The sequence below is a fragment of the Gobio gobio genome (assembly GCF_949357685.1).
Source record: "Gobio gobio genome assembly, chromosome: 24".
NCBI lineage: Eukaryota > Metazoa > Chordata > Actinopteri > Cypriniformes > Gobionidae > Gobio > Gobio gobio.
In genome coordinates this window covers 13,186,334-13,212,170 of record NC_137120.1, presented here as the reverse complement: position 1 = coordinate 13,212,170, position 25,837 = coordinate 13,186,334, and the positions used below count along the sequence as shown (strand labels likewise).

At 38.7% G+C, this 25,837-nt stretch overlaps 1 protein-coding gene across 1 annotated transcript in view; it reads left to right on the top strand.

Annotated features, from left to right (window-relative positions):
* Nucleotides 1-21,406, top strand: part of LOC307120341 (uncharacterized protein) — a 35,883-nt gene extending 14,477 nt beyond the window's left edge. Inside the window, exons 4-10 of the mRNA XM_079807341.1 lie at nucleotides 1,572-1,595; nucleotides 5,038-5,097; nucleotides 5,249-5,563; nucleotides 11,839-12,141; nucleotides 14,913-15,221; nucleotides 15,657-15,956; nucleotides 18,534-21,406. Coding sequence (XP_079663467.1) covers nucleotides 1,572-1,595; nucleotides 5,038-5,097; nucleotides 5,249-5,563; nucleotides 11,839-12,141; nucleotides 14,913-15,221; nucleotides 15,657-15,956; nucleotides 18,534-18,853 — 1,631 coding nt within the window. The 3' untranslated portion in view covers nucleotides 18,854-21,406. The remainder of the gene's footprint in view (nucleotides 1-1,571; nucleotides 1,596-5,037; nucleotides 5,098-5,248; nucleotides 5,564-11,838; nucleotides 12,142-14,912; nucleotides 15,222-15,656; nucleotides 15,957-18,533) is intronic.
* The last annotated feature ends 4,431 nt before the right edge of the window (nucleotides 21,407-25,837 follow it).

Here is a 25,837-nt window from a genome sequence, read left to right as displayed (position 1 = left end):
TAAATTAGCACATTACATTTATTTACTCATTAACGAGAGAGTGATTGTGTGTGTGAATTAGTCATACCATCTCTATTCATTATGAAGCTGTGGTTTTTACTTCAAAGGTATTAAAATCTATAACGGTTGAGTTTCTAAGCTACTTTATTGATAAATCACAGGGCAGCGTTGACAATGAGTTTCTGCGCTCCTCTCTGCGCACGATCTTCACGTGATGTGCGAGCTACTGTCTGTGAGTGTTCGTGTGTCACAATATAGCTGGCATTAGTTCAACATAATACACATCTGATGGTCTAAAATCGCTTCAATTTTCAAACTGGCAGGTCTTAAAACACATACAATTGACAAAGCTTTGTGAGAACGCAAGTTAATGTGATCTGGCTTCAGGGCGCGCGCGTTGTCAGAGACACGGCTTGGCTCTGTGTCACAGAAAAAAGCTCATGAGCCTTGAACGGAGAAGTTTTCCATAACGACGTTCTTGAATAGTGCACAATCGTTTTAATGTTCAAACTGGCAAGCCTTTAAACTCATTTAATTGACAAACTTAATGAGGACGCAAGTGAAGGTGATCTGGCTTCGGGGCTTGCGTGTGCCGTCTCTGTGTGTGTATCAGCGCATATAAGAACGGTGATTCACTTGCATGTATAAACTGTGTAAAACATGCAATTACCATAGTCATTCTGAGCATCTATAAACAAAGATAACTGCTCCTGATTCCTGCATCTTTCTGTGTGCCTGCAAACTGCACTTGATGTGACTGACGGGGCAGAGTCACGTGACTAAAACCGAAATAACCGACATGGGAAAATTACGTCGGTTAGAGGTTCTAAATTTCGTTTTTTGATTCGTTTTCGATTAATCGTCCAGCCCTAGTTGCCGGTGAAGTCAACTATATGGAGAAAAATCCTGGGATGTTTTTTCGACTGAAGAAAGAAAGGCATTAACATCTTGGATGAATGAATTTTAATTGATTTTTAAATGAATTTTAATTCTGAAGTGAAATAACCCTTTAATGATGTCTGTGATTGCACAAGTTGGCCTTAAATCATATTCCTGCTGTCTTCTGTGGCCATTTTGAATTGTATCGGGACTGCCTAACGCCTCACAGATGTATTTGAAAACTAAGAGAATGATGTTGAGAGTGTTTGTACGTCTGCTGTAAATGTCACTGATTTCATGCGAGTCAATGAATCTATCACATCTTATCTGGTCATTAGTTTGAGTTGTTTATGCGCACTTAAAGGGATAGTTGAAGCAAAAAATCAGCTTAAAAGTCAGAAATGTCATCCGGAGCTCTTTTTTTTTTAATGCCACGATAGTTGATAGAAACCGTTTTTGCCTGTTTTATAGTGAAGGTTGATTATTAAGAATAGTATTTGATCATTACAGCAAAGAGCAAGATTTTCAGCAAATAACCATTTAAACTGCACATAAAGCTTTCAAATGAGTTCAATAATGGTGATGATGAGGAAGTAACATGATAAATCATACCGTATCTTCTCAATCCTGCAGTGTTACTGACATCTGCTCATTATCTCTTCCTTCTCTGTTTCTATGTGCTGACTGACAAGACGTTGAACAGCAAGTACAAACACGTAAGTATTCAAGCTGATACAGCGAGAAAAAAGATCTGACAGTAGAGATCTAATGTAGTTTTCATATTTAATATTTCTATTTCTTTTTACCACATGTTCTGTTTGGGATTTGTTTAGTGCACTAATTAATGAAGTGTGTGATTGTCCAGTATTGAGCTGCATTAAAGGGTTAGTTCACCCAAAAATGAAAATTCTGTCATTAATTACTCACCCTCATGTCGTTCGACACCAGTAAGACCTCCGTTCATCTTCGGAACACAAATGAAGATATTTTAGTTGAAAGCTGATGGCTGAGAAAGGCCATCAGCTTCAGATAGGCCTCCATTGGCATTCAGTACATTTACACTCCCAAGACCCATAAAAGGCACTTAAAACGTTGTTACAAAGTCCATCTCACCACAGTGGCTCTACAATAATTTTACGATGCGACAACAATAGTTTTTGTGCGCAAAAAAAAAATCTAAACACCTTTATCCAACTTGTTCTTGTCTTCCGTGTGTGCCTCCACGACGCATGCGCGAGAATATGACTTAGCGCCAGCGTTCGGGAATCCATGAAATGCACACTTAAGCCCCATTTTGAGAACTACGCCGAGACCTAAAGCACGATCAATGTAGAATCCAACAGCTTAGACACGCGCGTCTTCCTCTGCTTGTAAACAAATCACTTCTGGGTCATGTGTCCGAACGCCGGATCTGCGTCATATTCTCGCGCATGCGTCGTGGAGGCACACACGGAAGACAATAACAAGTTGGATAAAGGTGTTATTTTGATTATTTTTCACACAAAAACTATTGTCGTCGCTTCGTAAAATTATTGTAGAGTCACTGTGGTGAGATGGACTTTGTAACGACGTTTTAAGTGCCTTTTATCGGTCTTGGGAGTGTAAATGTACTGAATGCATAAGGAGGCCTATCTGAAGCCTTTCTCAGCCATCAGCTTTCAACAAAAATATCTTCATTTGTGTTCCGAATATGAACGGAGGTCTTACGGGTGTCGAACGACATGAGGGTGAGTAATTAATGACAGAATTTTCATTTTTGGGTGAACTAACCCTTTAATATACAATAATTAATATAATATAATATACTAATTCCTGTATTTCTGCTGTGGCTGTTTTGAGTTTAACATGTGCTGTCTGACTTGTGTTTGCGCTTTATTCAGCTTATTCTTTCAGACTTTAACACAGAAACCCTGAAGATGGCGCTGCACTTGTGTTTTTATACTTTGATGCTGCTTCTTTTTAACACTAAGTGAGTTGATCTATCAGATAATATCTGGTTATTTGTATTAGTGTTATTCATATTTAAAGGAGCAACAAGCGATTTTTGAGATTTCTTTTTAAATCGACAGCCAAACAAACAATTTTGTGAATATTTTCTAGATGTCTGTTCTGTTCTGTGTGTGTGTGTGTGTGTGTGTGTGTGTGTGTGTGTGTGTGTGTGTGTGTGTGTGTGTGTGTGTGTGTGTGTGTGTGTGTGTGTGTGTGTGTGTGGGAGTATGCTGAAAAAATTTTTTTCTTTGCACACAGTCCTGGCTGTGTAAATAAGTAAAAAAACAACAAAGAGGATCGGGCCAATCAGGGGTGCGGTTCCCAAAAGCATCTTTAGCCAACTATGGTCGCAAGTTACATTCAACTTCATTGGTTGACCCTAGTTGGCTTTGGGAAATGCACCCCTGACCGTGCACCACAACACTCTTGTAGTCAATCAGTAGTAGGGGGTGTATCCATCCACTCATGATGGGGGTGGAGTCTGAGAGAGTGAGCAAGCGGGACACTTGTAGAAAGACTGTAGAAAGAGAAATGGCTGAGAAGGGTTACGATCAGGCAGGAGCTCGGTCCCGCTTTAAAGGGTTAATTCACCCAAAAATGAAAATTCTGTCATTAATTGCTTACCCTCATGTCGTTGGACACCTGTAAGACCTTTGTTCATCTTCGGAACACAAATTAAGATAATTGTGTTGAAATCCGATGGCTCAGAAAGGTCTCCATTGGCAGCAATGACATTTCCTCTCTCAAGACCCATAAAAGGTAGCCTGACGTCGTCATACTCAATTCTAGTCAGAATTTGAGTCTGATACTGCTCCGTTGGGCTGTGATTATGGGGCGTGTTTCAACCGAACCAGGAAAGACCTCAATTGGTTAGACCTACAACCAATCAGAGCAACGGAGCGACGCATAACTTTAGTTGTCAAATGTCAACAGAACTCAACTGCACTGTGTTGCCATGTCCGCGGGTTGAAGCGACCCCAATTATGTGATATACAAACCCAGGAATGCGAATTTTAGCAGGCAGCCCTGCCAAAATAACACATATTTTACCCCCCAAATGCCTTTTTTTCCCGGAGAACCCCCCCGAAAAGCTATTGGGCTTGTTTTTGGCTAGTTTTGAGTAACGTTAGCTATTGGGCGGGTTTTGTTGTAAAAACTTGGCAACCCTGTCTGCACGCCGGAATAAGTAGCCTAACGTTAGAAGAAAAAGATGAGTGTAAACGGTCTTTGCCGGTGTTGTAAAAAAAAGAATTTAAGGATACACAGAGTACTTACCAACACGATCATAATTTCTGAGAGAAATAGTGAAGGTGAATGCATATACGAACAAGTTCTCCGTTTAGGATTAGAACAAATTCAACCCAAGCGCCTTTGATGACGTGGATGATTACGTTACTGTTTATCATCTGTCCATCATCGTCTAAAGCCCGCTCTGACAATTTCATTGGTCCGAACAGTTTCTGTTCGGGCATAATTACTTCTCTATGGATCAAGTCCAGACCGAACTGCCCGAGTAAAAATGTTGTGGGCGGGGCTAAGTTCGGCTGGCATCCAGGCTACATAAAAGGTACTAAAGACGTCATTACAAAGTCCATCTCACTACAGTGGGTCTACAATAATTTTATGAAGCGATGAGAATAGTTTTTGTGCGCTAAAAAAATCTAAATTACGACTTTATTCAACAAGTTCTTGTCTTCCGTCTGGACCTCTGACGTGAACTCACGAAGCACCACGATGCATGCGCGAGAGTATGACGTATGTATCCTTAAATTATTTTTTTACAACACCGGCAAAGATCGTTTACACTCATCTTTTTCTTCTAACGTTACTTATTCCAGCGTGCGGGCAGACAGGGTTGCCAAGTTTTTACAACAAAACCCGCCCAATTGCTACTCAAAACTAGCCAAAAACAAGCCCAGTAGCTTTCTGGGGGGGTTCTCTGGAAAAAAATGGCATTTGAGGGGTAAAATATGTGTTATTTTGGCAGGGTTTCCTGCCAAATAAATAAAGAGAGGGGTGTGTTTGTTTGGGTGTCAATTTCAAATATTAACAGTATCTCTCAGAAATCACTTACTGCACTGCTTACTGTACATTTTGATTATAAGAGCACATTGAAGAATCACACATTATCTTCATCTACAAACTCACTTAAAATCTAATTTGTTTTAGAAGAATTCTCAGCTGTTGCTGAGACAGATGAAGACTCTGGAGATGAAGAAAGTAAAATGTGTAAGTATTTGTAGTATTTAGATGTACAACATTACTGTAAATGGAGATCGATTATTAGATCGCAGTATCTTCTCAGTGTTACTGACATGTCCATTTTTCTCATTCACTTACAATCTCTTCATTTCTCTGTTTTGATGTGCTGTTGCGACAGATGAAACAAAGTCGGTGTCAGTGAAGGAAGAAGAATCTGTCACTCTGAAGACTGATGCTGAAATACAGGGAGATGATCAGATACTGTGGATGTTTGGACCTCAAGAGACTCGGATAGCTGAAATCAAAAGAGAGACTAGAGAGATGACAACATTTGATGGTGCTGATGGGAGATTCAGAGACAGACTGAAGCTGGACTTGACGACTGGATCTCTGACCATCACAAACGTCACAGCCAAACACATCGGAGTCTATAAACTACAGACCATCAGCAGCAGAGGGACGTCGAATCAAAGATTCATTGTTACTGTTAGAAGTGAGTATCTCAAGTCTTTCTATAATAATGATCACGTCTTCATTGGCAGTTATTTCATTCATTAAGCATGATAAATCGCTGTAAAATTGCCAGATTTTGTGTATAACACATCTGTTTTCTTCACATCCGTTTTTTTCACATCCGTTTTCTTCATCTGGTTGGATAAAGAGAAGCACTTTATTTGTTCACTATCTGTCCAATTTGACTTTTTTTTGTACTTCTGAGTGACGGCCATGAGTGGCAGGTCACTCAGAACACATTTTACACCACGCGATAGTATCGAGTCAGTCTTGAGACACAATATGGGCCTGTCCAAATACCCACACTTGCAGTCTTTGCACTTGGCCACTTGTCTACTAGGCTTGCTGCTAGGGATGGGCATGATTAATCGACGATCGATAATTGATCGTTAAGAATTTCGTCGATCATGTTAATTTGTTAACGATTAATCTAATGCATTTTTTTTAATCTAGCCTAATGCAGATTGCGTTGCATAGTGTGAGTCTTGAAGCAATTAAATTAATTTCACTGTGTGGTGAAGTTCACTGCAAACATTACGATGCCGTGTATAAGGCCTCAACTCAAATGATGTACCACTTAAACAAAGTGCATCCGTCCCTGGTTAATGTCGGTGGCGGTGCATTCTCAGTCTCAACCTAGCATCAAGTCGGCGTTTGCACGGACTCGGAGCTGTGATGCACAACGAGCAGCGAAAATTACCCAAGGGATCTGCAAGTTCATTGAGTTGGATATTCTGCCCTTAAGTATTGTTGAGGGCAATGTTTTTCGAGAACTGATACATTTATTGGAACCATCATATCAAATTCCATCACGACGTACCATCACCAGACTGGTAGAAACTCACTATGAAGAACGAAAGCAGCAGCTGTTAAAAGAATTGAGCAAAACTGAGAGAGTTGCTCTAACTACAGACTGCTGGACCGCTTTAACAGCTGAGAGCTACTTCACCATAACCTGCCACTAGGGCTGCAGCTATCGATTCTTTTTTGTAATCGATTAATCTAGCACTTAATCAATCGATTAATCGGATAAAACAATTCTGTGTTTTTAAACAACCAAAACAAAAATGCATAACGAAAATGAAGAGGAAAAGCAATTTAATTTATTAATATGCACAACAGGTTTCATGCTGTAATCTAGCACTGACATCAAAGTAAATATCTTAAGTAGATTTCTACACCTGCAGCATTTACCATTTGGCTACTAACAAACAATATATAATTTCTGGGGTGAGCCTATTTGCTATGGTAACCTAGCAACGTGTGTGTGTGTGTGTGTGTGTGTGTGTGTGTGTGTGTGTGTGTGTGTGTGTGTGTGTGTGTGTGTGTGTGGCTTCATTGCAGTTTGGTACAGCAGAAATGCATACATTAATTTTAAATAGAATGCTGCATTTGGCTTGCATCACTTGCACTGCGGTGCATTTTAGGTGAAGCATCCGTTCGAAAAATCGCGTCACAACATCACGTCCCGGTGTATACAGTGAATCACTTTCAGCAGTTTTTGTTTATGGGGCAGATTTATGTTTGTTGTACATCAGATACAGATACATTAACACAGTAGTAGACCTACATTACATTTATTTGGATGCATTAATGAGAGAGTGATTGTGTGTGAATTACTCATTCCGTCTCTATTCATTATGAAGCTGTGGTTTGTAATTACTTCAAAGGTATTCAAATGTATGCCTATAACGGTTGAGATGAGTTTCTAAGCTACTTTAGTGACTTTACTTTAGTCACAGGACGGCGTTGACACTGCGTTTCTGCGCAGCTCTCCGGGCGCGATCTTCACGTGAAAAGAGGTCTGCCTTCAGGGCGTGCGCGTTGTCAGAGACGTGACACGGCTCAACTCTCCGTGTCACAGAAAAAAGCTGAGCACTGAACGGATAAGTTTTCCGTATTGTTGTTTTTGAATAGTGCACAATCGCTTCAATGTTCAACCTGGCAAGGCTTTAAAAGCATTTACTTGACAAACTTTATGAGGACGAAAGTGAAAGCGATCTGGCTTCGGGGCTTGCGCGCGCCGTGTGTGTGTGTGTGTGTGTGTGTGTGTGTGTGTGTGTGTGTGTGTGTGTGGCAGCTTTAAGAATGGTAATCAACTTACATAAACTGTGTAAAACATGCAGTTACTATAGTGATTCTGGGCATCTAGAATCTAAACTAAATTCAAAATGTATCACGCGCTATGGTGTGCTTCCTGAACATTTAACAGCGGTCCATGTGAATCAGATCCCTGCGCGTATAGTGCGCGTCATAGGAATTTAACGAGGCTTCGAGGCAGAATTTTTGCCTCGAGGAATTTTTGTAATCGAGTTAATCGAGTAACTCGATGAATCATTTCAGCCCTACCTGCCACTACATCATTCGCCGCGTTTCCATTACAGATTTGCCCAAAACTTTTGCGATATTTTCTAAAGGTCGATAAAAGAATATATTGCAAAATGACTGCGTTTCCATTAACTGATGTTAATGCGTAAAACATTTTTTTTCTTCCCGTGAGAAGTCATTCCAAAAATTATGCTACGGATGTTGTTAGGTTTATGTATATCCCAGCCACCGCACGCCATTATTTTTAATAGAAAGAGACGTGAACTCACGTTCACGTGTGTTATCCAAGCATTGATGGCAAGGAAGGCACCTTGTACTTGAGCGGCACATATGAGGTGTTATGATAAGTTGTGGCATTTTATATTCTATTGTTTTTTATGAGTTTAATAAAGAACTCTTGTCTCCTCTTCTGTCCAAACATACCATCATCTGTAAAGAATGATCCCCTTTGACGCATTGCCAAAGCGAAATGTAAAAATGCCTATTTAAAGGTCCCATGGCATGGCATTTTTCTATTATTTTATAATGTTTCCTGATGTGTACTTATATTGTTAGTATGATTTTTACATCATAAAATGTCATAATTTAGAAATAAAAGGCATTTTTTCTATACTGCTGTTTGCCCTGTGGCTTAATGCCCTGTTTCAAGGGGCTTGTCTGCTGTGAGACTTCAGTAAAAATGCCCACTGTTGTGTTTGGCTGACATCTTTGCATTTGAAATGAGCGGAGGGGGCGTGGTTTAACGAGGTCTACGAGGCACCAGCTGCTGCCAGAGAGACGGATGGACCAGAGTTCACTTCACATCAGTTCTCAGCATGTCTCAGTTCAGTGAACTGCTGTTACTAGAATATACTTCAGGTTATTAGTTTATTTCTAGTTGGAGGGGCTGTCACTCATGTCAGAAAGTTAGTAACTTTAGTAAATTATGGATCAGCGCTGACTGGAGACGCGAACCGTTTAGAACGATTCAGTCCGATTTGGTGAACTGGTTCGGTTCACTAAAAAGAACCGATTCAAAAGAATGATTCGTTCGCGAACCGGACATCACGGAGATGGAGCGATTGCTAACAAAGTTATTTATAGTAACTACTGAGTTGTGAGAGCGCTGTCTGTCAGCGCGAGTTTATTGTGTTTGTATCTGAGAGTTCTGAATAAACACGAGTCCCAGTCACGCCTTCATTATTATTCTACCAACTTTGTAACACATGCAATGTACCATTACAGCGAGATGAACGAGTTAGTAAGTGTTGATTATAGCATTATTTTTAGATATGTTCCAATCATATGAAAAGCATCAGTGACGCGCATTGAGTACACAGCACAAACAAAGACACAACAGCAGTAATCAAATGTAATCCAGTTTATTGTGGGGAAAGCTGGCTAGCCTAGCCGGATACCCTCACGCTTACCCCCCTTCTGCTTAATCTCGCGCCGCGTTTGGTGCCTCCGCTGTGGGCCAGATGCAGTACTGGGGGTCGGGGATGTTGAAGGCCGACCGGTCAGTGCAGCCCGAGCTTCGGCGTGCGTGAGGTTTATCTTTAAAGAGATGTGAGTCTCCCCATGTTGAGCAGAAACTCATGACTGTATGCACATTGTAGAACAGATAGACGCGACGAGGACGTACAAAAACACTGACTCACAAGATAGAAAACACGAAAACACTGTTCTGTCGGGAGAGAGAGAAGCCGCAGTGTGTGCACGAATAATAAATAATTAGCTACACATAAGAAATCACTGATCACAGATCAGAAGGAACTGAAAAAAGACTTCTGTTTTCATTTGTACATCCAAACACTGAGAAACTGCCAGCGTTCACTCGTTTACAAGCCTTGATCTCTCCAGGACAAATATGGCGCTTGCATGGGCGTGCCAGATTCTCTGGGCGGAGGAAAGGGAGGTAACCGTTCCTGTGTGGACGTCATAACAGGAGACTTCAGGATTGGCTAGTCTGGCCTGTCATTTTCTCAAAGGCAGAGAAAGACAGCCAGAACTCGGGTTTACACCGATCAACATTTCTATCCACTTGGGGACAATATTCAGGCTAGGGGAACCCATATTAATGTTGAAATACCTCATAAAATGAAAATTTCATGCCATGGGACCTTTTAAATGAGTTTGTCATTGTACTGTTTTGTTGTTGTGTTTTTCATTAAGAATAATACACACCCTTCACACTATTCAAGCTATTGCCGCCCCAGAATTGGCGCTAATTCTAAAGTGAAAGTAAAATGCACACGGCCATTCATAATGGTGTGAGTCCATTGGCACGGAGCAGAGCGAGTGTTTTCAGTTCATTCCTATGGAAGCTCAACTTCCAAAGGTATTAATTGAAAACACTCACTTTGCTCCACACTATTATGAATGCCTGAATGGCCATGCTCATTTTACTTTCGCTCTGCGAATTAAAGATTTAAAGGTGAGGAGAAACTCCAACACTACCCCCCTGAACCGGTATTACTGGTGTTGGCACACATCGATTAACCGGTGGAAAAATGTCCTCACTGCCACATCCCTAATGTCTACTTGCATGACGTATTGCCTGTATTTGGCCCAAGTTTTCAAGTTGGCGTGAAGAAAACAAGTGTGTGTAGAACTTTTGATTACCTGATGGAAAGTGTTGTAAAAATGTTTACAGAGCTTTATTTACACATTTTGATAAAATTGGGCAGTGTGAACTCGGCATAAGTGGTAGTTGCAAATTTGTACCAATAAATTGTGCAACACTTTTTTACGACCTGTGCAATGTTTTCCTCAACATCTTGTGATTTCTGGGCATGTGAGTTCCTGAACATGATACATGATGGGATATGCTTCGCTTATGTGTGGGTTTAGTGTGCATTTAGGGCACTGTGCTTTGGCATTTTTAAGACATGGGACAGTCTTCTGCACTTTCTTCCTGTCACGTGCACACGCTTTCAAGTGGCCAAGACCGTAAGTGTGGGTATTTGGACAGGCCCTATGTACTGTAATTTTTGATCCTCTACCGGTTAAAGCATAAAACTACGAGTTGCTTGCGGAGGAACATTGGGTCTTATTCCCTAATAATTGCATACAGTACATTTGAACTTCTTGCGAAAAATGTCCATCTAATTCTGAGAACAAATAGCTACACATAACTGTATCTTTTGGCATTGTCCCATTCTAGACACTCATTGGACAACTGTATTTTGGCTCAATTTTTTTCAAGTTAGTTTAACCAGTGAGTTTCTTTGTTTTGCTGAACACAAAAGAAGATATTTTGAAGAATGTTTGTAACAAAGCAGATAGAGCAACTATTGACTACCATAGTAGGGAAAAAATACTATGGTAGTCAATAGTTGCTCTATCTGCTTTGTTACAAACATACTTCAAAATATCTTCTTTTGTGTTCAGCAGAACAAAGAAACTCATACAGGTTCTGAACAAGTTGAGGGTGAGTAAATGATGACAGAATTTTCATTTTTGGGTGAACTATCCCTTTAAGCCAGAGAAGAAAATGTCATGACACCTGCAAAATGGTTACATACAGTGAGGGAGATTTTGATGTGGTTACGCACAGATTAAGACTCGAATGATTACTGAGAAATGTAAACCTTTAATGAAGGGACTAGGCGATATGTGGGGGTATATGTATTTTTCTGTATTATATTTGACTTAAAATAGACTGGCTGGTTAATACTTTGTTTTCCTTTGTGTATTAAGATCCCATCCAATGCTGTTGTTCGTTATATATTGCTTTTGTTGTTGGTTTGGTTTTAATTTATTTATTTTTTTTTTAATCTTTTTGTGGGCCACCCGCAACATAATACATTTCCAATGTACACAACAAAATAAACAATGTTCATGCTTTGCAAGAAAGAGCTCAAATGACTAAATAAAAAATTATCCACACTTTTGATCTAATAGCAACAATTTCTTTGTGTTTCTCTCTTTCTATGTGTCACAAAGTCACAATGATATCAGTGGAAGAGGGAGTACCGGTCACTTTATTCCCTGATACTGAAATAAAGAAAGATGATCTGATCGTGTGGACGTTTGGAGATGAAGACACTCGCGTAGCTCAGATGACTGGAAAGACCAGAGAAACATATGAAGGTACTGATGGGAGATTCCAAGACAGACTGGAGGTGGACAAGAGGACTGGATCTCTAACCATCAACGGCACGAGAACTGAACACTCTGGGCTTTACAAACTACAGATGAACAGCAGCAGAGGAACCACAAACAAGAGATTCAAAGTTGCTATAAATGGTGAGTATTTGTTTATTTATCTTTATTACAACATTTTATTTTAATAGTTAAAGGCAGTGTTGGGGAAAGTTACTTTGAGAAGTAATGCATTACAATATTGCGTTACTCCCTTAAAATGTAACTAATTGAGTTACTTAGTTACTTTTTAAGAAAAGTAATGCGTTACGTTACTTTTGCGTTACTTTTTCTCAGCTGGGCTGGGTTTGTTTTTGTTTTGTTTTTTATAACAAAAAAGTAATATTTTTGTAAAGACCTCTTCATAATTTTTTTTTTAAATAAGCCCCAGGCTGAGGTAAAAATGCAAATTGACGCATGAACAGTAGAGGGCGCAGCTCTGGATAATGGTAGAATAGGACGCAGGAGAAAAAAGTTTTACCAATAAAAACAAAAAAATCTTGTAATTTTCATCATCAAAAGTCAGCAGCAAGACATTGGTAAATTAAATATAAAAGTAGATTAAATGCATAAAAATAGTTGTTTTATTTAACATTTAATTATTGGAGGTTTGCATAGTTTTCTGATTTTGCATTTGACTGATTTTATTCATTTTGAGGAGTACAGAATCTTTATTGTGCAAGTGAGATGAGTAAATGCTCACATTTAGTCTAGAACTACAATAACCCTCATGTTCACACACACGCCTCTGCACTTATTTTTCTCAACATGGGGGCAGGAGAGCTGTCAGTCAAATTAATGTGAAAAAGTAACTCAGATATTTTGTTGTAAATTTGAAAAGTAATGCGTTACTTTACTAGTTACTTGGAAAAAGTAATATTATTACGTAACTCAAGTTACTTGTAATGCGTTACCCCCAACACTGGTTAAAGGTGCTCATTGAGTTATTGTATTTTGTCATTCGTTTTGTATTTTCCTCAAGTTATTCAATTTTATGGTGTACAAAACTATAAATTGATGCAGTACAGGAAATTACTGGTCCAGTTAATCATAATGCACACACATGTACCGATGAGCCAAAACATTATGACTGTCTGAAATGCTGTTGGCCTTCCACATGCTGCCAAAACAGCGCCAACCGACCAAGGCCTCGACTATACAAGAGCCCTGAAGGTGTCTTTGGTCTCTGGCACCAAGATATTAGCAGCAGATCCTTTGAGTCCTGTAGGTTGCGCGGTGGAGCCACTGTGGATAAACTTGTTGGTCCAGCAATACAATTGTTACTTAATTTGATTGAGATCTGGGCATATATTTGGAGACCAGGGCAACACCATGAACTCTTCATCATGTTCCTCAACCCATTCCTGAACAATGTGTGCAGTGTGGTAGGGTACATTATCCTGCTGAAAGAGGCCACTTCCACCGTTGTCATGAAGGGGTGTACCTGGTCTCCAACAATGTTTTGGTAGGTGGCAAATCTAGGTAGATGTCAAATTTACATCCACATAAATGGCTGGACCGAGTAGTACATTGACCAGAGCATCACACTCACTCCACCTTCTTGCCATTTCAGAGATACTCTGACCCAGTCGCCATGCCATAACAATTTGGCCCTTGTCAAATTCGCTTGAATCTTTATTCCTGCCCATTTCTCCTGCATCCAACATTTAAGTTACTGGCCTCGCTCCGTTCTCATGACTCTCGGCCTTGCCCTGTTTGCCACATACCCCTATCGCCCCTCGCATTCACAGCAACCGCAGACGAGAGGGGAAAATATAAAAATCTTGGTCTGGTCCTCGAACACACTGGTGTTCGGGCCTCAACCAGCCGAGAGGCTCTCACTCGCGGTGCCATGTGATGGTAATGGATGCTTGGTAGACTGGGTAAGCCCAGCCTGATCTGTCTGCGATTTGATTTTGCCCTGCAACTCAGTCTGGAAACCTGTACATTCATTTCTACTGCTTCTGTTACACTTTTGCGGGAACCAATCACAGACTGGCTTATCCACCTGGCGCACTTTAACACAATGACGGATAGAGAAGCGATGGGTCGTTGCCCGTTGATCACGCCTCTTGTGGTCTGATTGGTTGAAGGACTATCCAATTGCGTACAGAGTCATTTAATTTATGCTTGCTGATCACGCCTCTTGTGCTGTAGAAAATACACAGCAGACTCCCCGGACCAATGTTCAATCTTAAATTGAGCATGGTCTGGTGATAGCCAGACAAGATGCTTGGTGGACGGCTCGATAATCCTTCACCTCCTGGCGGGCAGCGATGGCTTCTCCGCTACGGCGGCTCGGCAGCCGCCCTGTTGCCTCGGTAGCCTGCTTCTCCCCATTATGGTGGACGGCAGCAGGCCTGGCCTGGCCTCCGGCGAATGGCAGCAACTTCTCCGTCCCCTCATGGACGGCAGCCACCCCACCTTGACCCAGGAGCACGACAGCGAGCTCTCCATCCCACCTGTTGCTCAATCTCTCCAGCACAACCACCCCGCGCACACACATTAACCTCTCTCATCCTTCACTGTTGTCACTCCTCCCTTTATCAATCCGGAGCTCCTCCGTAAGACACTCGAGACTGGTGTAGGTTCTCACAGCTCTCTACCCCACCCTGCTTGCCATTACAAGAACAGATTGTTTGCTTACCATCTAATCTACTCAGACCTTAATATGTGGCCTTGTTAGGAAATGATCAGTGATATTCGCTTCACTGTTCACAATGTTTTGGTTCATCAGTGTGAATGTTGTATTTGTTAAAAAATATTTTTATCAATTGTTCTTACCAATACCAGTACACACACATACTCAATAAAGCTTTACTGACTAGCATGTCACATCATCTCCTAATTTCTGTTTCTATGTGTTACTATGATAGTGAAGAAAGTGTCAACCAGGGAGGGAGAGCCTGTCACTCTGACTACTAATGCTGTAATACGAAGAAAAGATCAGGTACTGTGGCTGTTTGGAGATGACAACTCTCTCATAGCTGAAATCAAAGGAGGGATTGGAAAGGTCTCAGCATATGATGTTGCTGATGGGAGATTCAGAGACAGACTGCAGCTGGACGAGAAGACTGGATCACTGACCATCAGAAACGTCACAACTGAACACGCAGGAGTCTATACACTGAAGCTCATCAGCAGCAAAATGACCAAAATCATGAGATTCAATGTTGCTGTCAGAGGTGAGTCTCTCAAGACTTTCTGTTTTTCTGCAGTTAATTCAAACCAAAACTTCCAAGTCTGAACGCACCATAAGATTAAAGTTTCAAAATCTCCCACTGAACTGCATTGCCAAATAATGTTCTGTTGCTGCCTTACCTCCATTTCAATCAGCTATTATTTAGATAGTATGTAAAGAAAGCCTGTATAGAAAAAAGTCTGTAAATAAAGCAAAATGTTACATTCTTCCCATCTAGATGTATGGTCTTTGAGACAGTAATATGAAGTTTCTGTGTGAGAAGACAGCCAGTAGGGCTGATTTTAAATCACTATCTGAATGATCTTTGTGTAGTATTGTCAAACTCTGATGTTCACATGCGCGCGCACACACACTTGTATAAAGGAAACTTTTTCTCTGTGTTTCTCTTGTTCTTTGTGCTGCTGTCACACTGTGACAGTGTTGAAGATATTGGGGATGAAGGGAAAAGATGTGACTCTAAACCTTGATACTGAAGTACAGAGAGATGATCTGATCCTGTGGATGTTTGGAGATCAAGAAAATCTCATAGCTCAACTGACTGGAGAGACCGGAGAGACGACATACACTGATGCCGACGAGAGATTCAGAGACAGACTGAAGCTGGACAAGAACACTGGATCTCTGACCATCAGCAACATCACAACTGGACCTTATAAACTACAGATCAGCAGCAGCAACAGCAGGACCTTGTACAAGAAAATCAGCGTTTTCATGTGTTGTGAGTTGTCTTTAAATTTCAACTTTATTGAAGGACAGTATTTAAAAAAGGACACCAGGTTCAAACTCTGGCATCAAAATGATCTCTAGTTTCCCAGCTGTAAATATGACTTGACAGACAGTTAATGTCCAAATAGGAAACTCGTATAGGCTATACCAGTGGTTCTCAACCTTTTTTCAGTGATGTACCCCCTGTGAAATATTTTTTCAGCCAAGTACCCCCTAACCAGCGCAAAGCATTTTTGGTTGGAAAAAAAAGACTTAAAACAGCACTGTGCCATCAGTGTCTGATTTATTACACTTTGGAACAGATAAACACTTAAAAAATTCAAACATTTGAAAAAAATAAACTATTTCAAACATTTTAAATGATAATAATCCATCACTAAATTTATTGCAAATATTTCTCATCACTAAAATGTAGTGATTCAAACTAATGTAGTGAAAACAGTGACCATATTTCTGAAATGGAAACCAGGGACATTTCCTATTTGAGTGGTCAAAATATCACTCAAATCTTTTATATTTTAATTAAAAAACCGGGACAATACATGTTTGAATGTTTTTTTTGTTGCTGTGGGGTCCTATTATATTAGTATATTATTAAAATTAATAGGTATTAGGATTTAGTTTGATTATTAGGATTTTTGGTCTGGATTTAATACAATAAAAAAAACACAAAAGACAAACAAACAATGAAAACAGTTATTGGTAAGCTAACCATTGTAAATAAGCAGTTCAAAACAATATTGTAACATGACTTAACAAAAACACTATAACAATAAAACTATTCAACAAATAGTGTAACATTTTATAATTGTATTTAAGTTTATGCTATATAAATTACTTTTTTTACTTCAAAAGTTTTGTTACGTCTATGCTTGAAAATAATTATTACTGTCCTTAATTGGTCTTGTTATTTAGCATTTTAGGATTATTTTAAGCAGAAAGTATATGTATTCTGCACATGTATTGTATTGTAATTGTTTGGGGTTAGGGTTTTTATATTTAAGTTATAGTTCAGATGTGTGGTAATCACTGTGTTGTGACTGCGGAACTTTTGGGGACAAAACAATCCTGCACCCTGTTGAGGCTCTGTTATAAAGCACATACAATAATACTTTAAATTAAAAACAAATAGTATGTTACTACCTTGAAAGCGACAACAAGGTTTCTTTTAATATTTGACGATAATGGCGCTCTGTCTGCTCTCGACTCGGTACGTACTTCATGAAGGAGTAGCAGGCGGCGCGTGTGCGTGACCAAGTAGAGTCAGCGTAGCAGCTGTGTGCTGGTTGGGCGCTTTTTTCCAATATATCTGCGGGTTGTTTGGAACGAGCTGTAAAACGGGGACATTTCCGGGGACAACTCCAGTCGGGGACAGAACATTAAAAACCGGGACTGTCACCGGGAAACGGGGACGTCTGGTCACCGTATCGTTGATCCAAGTGATTGACAGGTGATGCCAGGCGGCATATGCCAGGTTGAAAATTTAAAACGGAAAAAACGGAATTTGAAAAAATCAAACGGAATTTTTGGAAAAATTAAAACGGATTTCATAGGGCCCTATAACCCCTACAGTCTTAAGTATACGTAACTAATGCCAATGTGTTAGTCTGAGCTCTAAAACATCAGTCTGGTTAATAATTCCAGAGTAAGTCAGAATAAATCAGTGTAACAATTTATAATTAGTCAGGTAAATGTATCATGCCAATTACATAGATCAATTCAAAGATAATCAATACATAACATCAAATGCGCTGAAGCAAAGAGTAAGAAATGTACACCTGACTTCTAAAAAAAAAATCATAACATTTTCTAGAAGACACTCAGCATTACGGCTGACCTATATAAAGGTTTGCGCCCTGACCCTTCTGCAACATCCCTTAAATACCAGAACAAGACAGAAACCTCTTTCAAATGTAAACATGTGTTCACAATGGGAATTTGCATAAATCAAGTCTCCAGACCTGTAGTTTTCACCTTATTGAGGACAGGAGGTAAAGACCGATTGGCAGAGGACACACCCATCACAATAAGCAAAATATCTCTAAACTCTTAAAACCTTCGTTATCTTTTGGTTTACTCCTGTGAGAATGAGACCTTTGTACCAGTCGCACTGAGACGTTTCAAATGATACCAAACATGTATAAAACTGTATAGTACTTGTTCACATTAACCCATATAGATTTTGGGTGAATTAAAGAGGAGTGATGGGGGAAGAGGAAGTGAAGGAAAGACATGTAAATTGATCAAGTTAGTGTGATGTCGTCTCGGATGGGGACGCTAAATGCACAAGAGAGAGTTCAAATGTTAATTTCCTGAAAACATATTTTGTTTTCTCGGGTGTAGTCGTTCCTTAGCTCATCTTACAGTCTTACGCTGGTTTTTAAATTTGGGTCCAGGGACTCAAGTTAATTTAGTAAACAACGTGTTTATAAAATCAAATTTTATATTGCTCATGTTTGTATAAAGATTCGTTACTATATTTTATCAATATATCATGTGACATGTGAGTTGAATCCGTTACTGTGAATGATCAGTTTCATCCAAGTAACTTTCTCTGTTTGTTCTCCAGGTGAGTCCGGTCCCAATACAGTGTCAGTGACGTTGGAAGAATGTTTAATTCTAATCACAGATTTTAACATAGAAAGAGATGAAAAGGTGGAGTGGAGATTTGGAGATAAAACTATAGCTTCTGGAATGAGGGGAGACATCAGTAAGACTTCATACGGTGATGATGTGAGATTCAGAGGCAGACTGGAGCTGCACCATCAAACTGGATCTCTGACCATCAAAAACACCAGAACCAGCCACACTGGAGTTTATCAACTAAAGATCTGCAGCGGATGCGGGAAGAACATTTGCTGGAAATTCAGTGTTACTGTCAGTGGTTAGTGAATCAACCCTTCCGATATGATACTCTGACTTTTTAATTAGTTAAAGTGTTAGTTCACCCAAAGATGAAAATTCTGTCATTAATTACTTACCCTCATGTCGTTCGACACCCGTAAGACCTCCGTTCATCTTCGGAACACAAAGGAAGATATTTTAGTTGAAATCCGATCGCTCATAAAGGCCTCCATTGGCACAATGCACGGTTCACTCTCAAGACCCTTAAAAGGTACTAAAGACGTCGTTACAAAGTCCATCTCACTACAGTGGTTCTACAATAACTTTATAAAGCGACGAGAATAGTTTTTGTGCGTAAAAAAAACCTAAATAACGACTTATATAGTGATGACCGCTTTCAAAATAATGCATCATGAAGCTTCAAAGCGTTATGAATCAGCGAGTCGAATCATGATTCGGATCGCGTGTCAAACCGCCAAACTGCTGAAATCACGTGACTTTGGCAATTCAAACCGCTGAATCGACTCACTGATTCATAACGCTTCGAAGCTTCATGATTTCTTCATGATTTCTTTGAAAACTAAACATTTTGTCATCGTTTACTCGCCCTGATGTTGTGCTAAACCTAACTTTCTTCCTTTTGTGGAATCCGTTCGTAAAGCATAATATAAGGTCAGATGTAGAGGTCTACACGGAGCACCCGAGACTAGGGATCGACCGATGCAGATGGTTTGCACATGAATTGCAGCGTCTCCAGCAGCACAGAGCTGCCTGTGGATGCCTGTCTGTAAATAATGCCAGGAAAAAACTATCCTGTGATACAAGACGCAGCAGCCTTGTATCGGCCGATGCCAATACACGTAAAAACCACAAATATCGGCCTGATATATCGGTCGATCACTACCCGAGACCCGTGGACCCGGGACCCGTGCGGGTTCATGTCTATATTTTAAATGGTCAGTCGGGTCTGGGTCAGGTCCAAATCTATTACTTAGGGTCCCGGGTCTGTTTAACATTGTGTGTAATACCCGAGTCGATCAGACTCAGAGAACACCTGGCCGTGATCAGAGTCCGTCAGCACTGCTTGTGTGTTTTTTGTATTGCAACTTGTAAAATTAGGTTAAGAAAAGTGTGAGCTGGTAATTAGGTTTAAAAAAAGAAGAAAAAAACACGAGCGATCTCTCTCTCTCTCTCTCTCTCTCTCTCTCTCAGCTGTTAGAAGCAACGCAGATTTAATGCAAGCGCACAGTAATAATGTACTCATATATAAATAATATCAATTCAAATCAGCAAAAATCTCAGGTCAACTGTCACATAAATGTTTTCTATGACGCTCAAATTGCGTAAAAAAGCTAATATTTCAGGTTGCTCCAGCTAAATCGCATGCGCAGTCTCAAACGCGTCATGTTTCTATGGCAACCAGAGCTTCTGCGGTGACTGTAATGACTCACATTACGGGTCTCTTCGGGTTCGGAAGACCCGTGTAGACCTCTAGTCAGATGTAATAGTTAAATTTATAGTATATAGCAGTTTTATAGGGGTGTAACGATTCACATTACTCACGGTTAGGTTTTTATCACGGTTTAGGGTCACCTTTTCGGTACGATTCAGTATGTGCTATGTTTAGTGTTGTCAAAATTTTATATTTGATTACTTTATTCAATTTATGTACCTGAAAAACCTGAAAAGCACTGTTTTAAAAGCATCTTTGATCTATGGTATGTATTTGTGCTGTTGCGTGTAGTTTGATTATTGGGATGATTATGATTTTGTGATTTCATCGGAAAGAATAGATATCCCCGCAATGACATTAAACGTTAGATTGACGCGCTTGTCTGTGTGAAGACTGTGGTGCATGAGCCAAAAGAAAACATAAACCCTGCCTACTTTGATTTGATTGGCCATCTCAATCATTTTGACATTGACGAGCACTGTTAGACCTGACAAACTTTTTACTTTTAAATCTTTTTGTCATCCTAACATATAGAGCGCTGTAAAATCGTGAATGGAGTGCAGGAGAGCAGAACGTCGTGTCCCTGGCCAAAAATAGTCACGGTAGGACGACATAAATCGGTAAAAGTATGTAACACAGAACATTTCTTAAAAATGCACTCAGATACATTTGTACATGTCTACAGTTCTCTCCGGTTGCATGTATAATAGTTACTTTGACTTTTAGCTACGTATAGTTCAATATATACCCTGTTGTGAATCCGTTGTGACCTTTACACGTGCATTTATAGTCCATCATGACCCTCTATGAAATCATTGTGAAATATGCAGAAGCTGCTTACACCTTGCATGGTTAATACTGCAATAATTAATTGAAGTGCCCCAAGTAGTTTTTAAGAGGTTGTGAATAGACGTCCACTGACGTCCTTTACACGTCTAGTCAAGGTTGTGTGAATAGACGTCCACAGGTCCACTGACGTCCCGTACACATCAATTTTCAAGTCAAGACTCATAAAAAAAAAAAACCTTTATGAAATACAAGATTTAGCCTATATATAATGTCCTGGGGACTGAAATGTTACCCATTCGGTGGAATGGCTCCTGTATTTAATTTATTTTGTTTAAATAAATTATTATCACAAAGTGCCCTGTGTGGTTAAGTGATTGTGAATGTGAACCCACTGCATTTGAGTCATTATTTCAACCCGTTTTATGTATTTGTTATTATTTTTATGGAATGTATGCATAGGCTATATACATATGTAAAACAGTAATATATCCTGTCACCATTACGTCTGACTGGAACTGTGCTGCCAAGATGTAGTAACAAAAGATATTAAAGGGGTGGTAAACCATGTTTTCACTATTCTAACTTTAGCTAGCGTGTAATGTTGCTGCTTGAGCATAAACAACAAGAACTGCGTTTGGCGAATCACAACACAACACACTGGGCCAGCTAACCAATCTGAGCCCATTGCGTATTTTTGAGGGACTGACTTCATACAACCCGGAAACCATCAAATCGTTTTACAAGGAGGGACAGAGCAGTGTAGAATAAAGGTCAAATATATGAAAAATAATGCAATTTTTTTAAAAACGAAGTATGAACACATTACGGTGCACCCCACAAACACAATCAAGCCTTCAAAAGAATGTGTTTTACCACCCTTTTCTAGCGATATTTTGAAATCCCGCGATATTATAGATTATCTCGCGAGATAGCGTTCATGTGTTTTCCCGACTCCCGTTCCTTTCAACAACCACGAGGAGAAGAGGACTTGAGGAGAGAGTTGTTTCGATAATATATTATTAAAAATCTACTGTTGGGTAAGTACATTTTGTAGTATTTGATTAATTTACTTGAGTTTTACTAGTTTAACATGAAGAAACCGAAAGAAATGATGCCCACATTGTCAACAGAGAATTAATTTGCGTTTTGGCTAGAATTAGCTAGTAGGCTAAACCTTACTTTCAACTTACACAGTACGTTTAATCATACAGTACAAGTTATTACTGTAACCTATTAATGTAGCCTTTTGAGAGTTTCTTTCAGAAAGTAATGCTTCCATCCCCCACTAATCTAACACCCATTTAGAGCAGAACATCTTTTATAGAGTAAAATAAAATTTAATGCATGTTGATTACCTTTTTCTAATGTTTAACTCATGATTCATTCATCTTGTTCCATGTTTTTTTGTTTGTTTTTTAATTGAGCTGTAGGATAATTTTTTCAATACATTTTGAAAATAAGTGCATGTCATTTACCTCAATTTTCCTGTTATTTTAAAAATAAATATATTCTCTTCCCTCAGATGCTGTGAATAGGTGGACTCTGAGATTGATGCAGCAATGGCAGAACACCTGAATCACTCTCCAGGAAGAGCTGTTGGTGATGGTTACAAAAAATTACAAACAAAATAACTACTTTAATGTGTTTAAGGGTTAGTTCACCCAAAAATGAAAATTGTCGTCATTTACTCACCCTCATGTTTCAAACCTGTATACCTTTCTATGTTTTGCTGAACATAAAGATGTTTAACCCTTGTATAACCCTCTTCAATTTGGGAATTACACTTAGGGTCTTAGGGGTCTCCACAGACCCCAGGCAACAAAATGTAATTTTGTAACAAAATTGTAATTTTACTCTATTTATTAATGTTTATACTCAACATCTGTGCAGTTTTTGGAGTATTTATAAAAATTGTTTAATTTATATAAATAAATTAAAACAGTTTTTTTCAATGGATTTTCACACAAAATTAGTTTATGTAAAATTAACTTTATAAAAGACCCAAATTTCTAACTTTCATTCGTGGGGATAACATGGATAATTTGAAATTGTTTAGTGTAAGATTTTTGCCCATCCTTTGGAAAATACAGTTTTATAATAATAATAAAAAAGACTTTTACCAGTAAATGGCTGCAGAGCTCCACTGTTTGCTATTTGACTGACTGAAAGACATCTTTCACAAGTATTTTTCAATTGGATTCATATCTAAATGTTATGAAATCACAATTATAACAATTAAAATTAATTAATTTTGTCAAAGTTTAGTATTTTTTTTGGACTGAAAAAAAATTTTTTTTTCAATGTTACATTGATTAGAATTAAAGTCTTTAGAGTCTTTAGAGTTTATCATTTTATTTCAAACATCTGCTTTTCTTATAATTCTACAAATTTAATGTACACTTCAGTTACTAACTGTAACAGAACAAAAATTTACAGAAATTAAGTTATATTACATATTGAGTAAAAAATACACAACATGAACATCAAAATGCTATGAACTGAACAGGAATAACAAATTAAACAAATATTCGTGTGTGTGTGTGTGTGTGTGTGTGTGTGCGCGCATGATCATTTTGCATTGTGGATGTTTTATGCATTGTTGGAAGTGTGTCACTTCATTTCTGTATGTGTGTTCTGTGTTGTTTTTGAGGATGAATTTTGTCCATTTTCTAAGCGGCCTGAGTGTGACTTTTTTTGTCACATGAACATAAAAACAGATATCAGTCCAATTAATTTTTTTTTATTTGTAGATTTAGAGAGTTTTTGAGCAAACGTCCCTTGGGGTCAGAAAAGACCCTATAAGAATGTTTGTAACCAAGCAGTTCTCACCTCCCATTAACTACCATAATCATTTTTCCCTACAATGGTAGTTAATGGGAGGCGAGACCTGCTTGGTTACAAAAAAATTTTTTTTAAACATCTTTGTATTCAGCAGAACATAGAAATGTGGAATTCATAGGTTTGAAACGTGAGGGTGAGTAAATTAATTTTCATTTTTTGGTGAACTATCCCTTTATATAAAAATAATTTAGTATTTTGTAATTGTTATTTTAGTTTGGTTAATGCATGTTAGGGTAGAGTGGGGGAAAAAGCCCCCCCCCCCCCCCCCCCCCACCTGTTTTTCCCAAAATAACAACTAGAGGAAGTCAAGAAACATTTTCACTGTTGCTATGCACTACGTTTGACAACGGGGATAAACAAATCTCCTTGGAGAAGCTGACAACAGCGACGTATTTGAAGAGAAGAGGATTACATGGTAAACGCTTTAATTTTCAGATATTAGTAAACAAGTGTTTAAGAAAATATTGTTCTGCCGGATATCACAGTGATGATAGATGAATAGTGAAGTCTGGAGTTTGAGAGGATATGTTATTCATAAGGAATATAATTATATTTTAAAAATTAAACTTTTTTTTTAAAGTCATAGCTTGTGGGGTAAAACGCCCCCTACGCTGAGGGGTAAAACGCCCCCAGAGGGCATAGTTTTTCTATCATAATTACTATAATAACATATTTCTGTCTATCAAATCCTTTGTTTTACACTTAATGCAGTATAACTAGGTGGTAAAATCAAAATATTTGAACAAAATAAAAATAAAATTACCTCAAGTGAGCATTAGGCTAGCTTGATAGCACAGTTATCTCACTGATGGAAGGTGGTTAGGTGACCCAATGATACAACATAGTGGCTTTTAATGCATTTATTGAATATATTTCACTACATAAATATACAAATTTATAAGTTTAATATTTATGTATTTATTTATTACAACATATTTGTTTGCATGACTTAGTTATATGTATAAATTTAAATGTAAAAAACTGTTGGACATTCCTCAAATAAATATTAATATATATATATAGGCCTATACATGTTGATACATTACTTGCCTTTTACTTTTAGAGATTAAAAATTAGTCTGTTCATTTTGCTGTTGATCTATGAAGCAAACTGGTTGGTAAGAAAGGGGGCATTTTACCCAACCTTGGGGGTTGTTTTACCCCACCGCTGGTTCAAAAATATTTTCAGTCAAAATACTAATTAATTATGAAGTCTGAGCAATTTTAATATTTGGTGAATAACTCCTACCATAGTCACTCAAAACCGGGATGGCTATTCTAGTCACATTTATGTTTTGTTTCACTGTAATGTCACATTTTCCTTAAGGGGGGCGTTTTCCCCCACTCTACCCTACATGGTGGAATGTTTCGTTTCATCGGTTCATGAAATGTTTTAGCACACCCCTCTCAAACCGATTACAATTTTATTCGGTCTGGCCATTTTTATTCCGCTTGAGGTGTTTATGGAGCATTTTCATTCGGTTTGTACATTTAAACCGATTACAGTGCTCCATGTAAATGCACCTAGTGGTAAAAGATTTAATTGATGATATGAAGCCTATAATAATTTAGCTTCAAAATCATTTCATTTAGGCTATTCAAAGCACACAGATTATTGATACTTTTGAAAGGACTTCAAATGGGAAGTGCCTCAGACTGAAGTTACAACATCCACCAGCAGGAGTGAACAGGCAATACTAACCAGAAGAAAAGAGAGAAAACAATACGAGCCACTGAAATATACTGCTAAAATTCTCAAGAATTTTTTTTAAATGTCCTTCTCTGACACATTTAATAAAATATCTTGGAATTTGATTTTTTAAATTATTCAAAAGGATTCTATATCTCAGTTTTAAGGCCTTTGACACTGTTGTTTTTCCATGTTCAGTCACTAGTTGGCGCTCCAGCAGGGTCTTTAGGAGAGACACACTCTCTGTACACCATTAA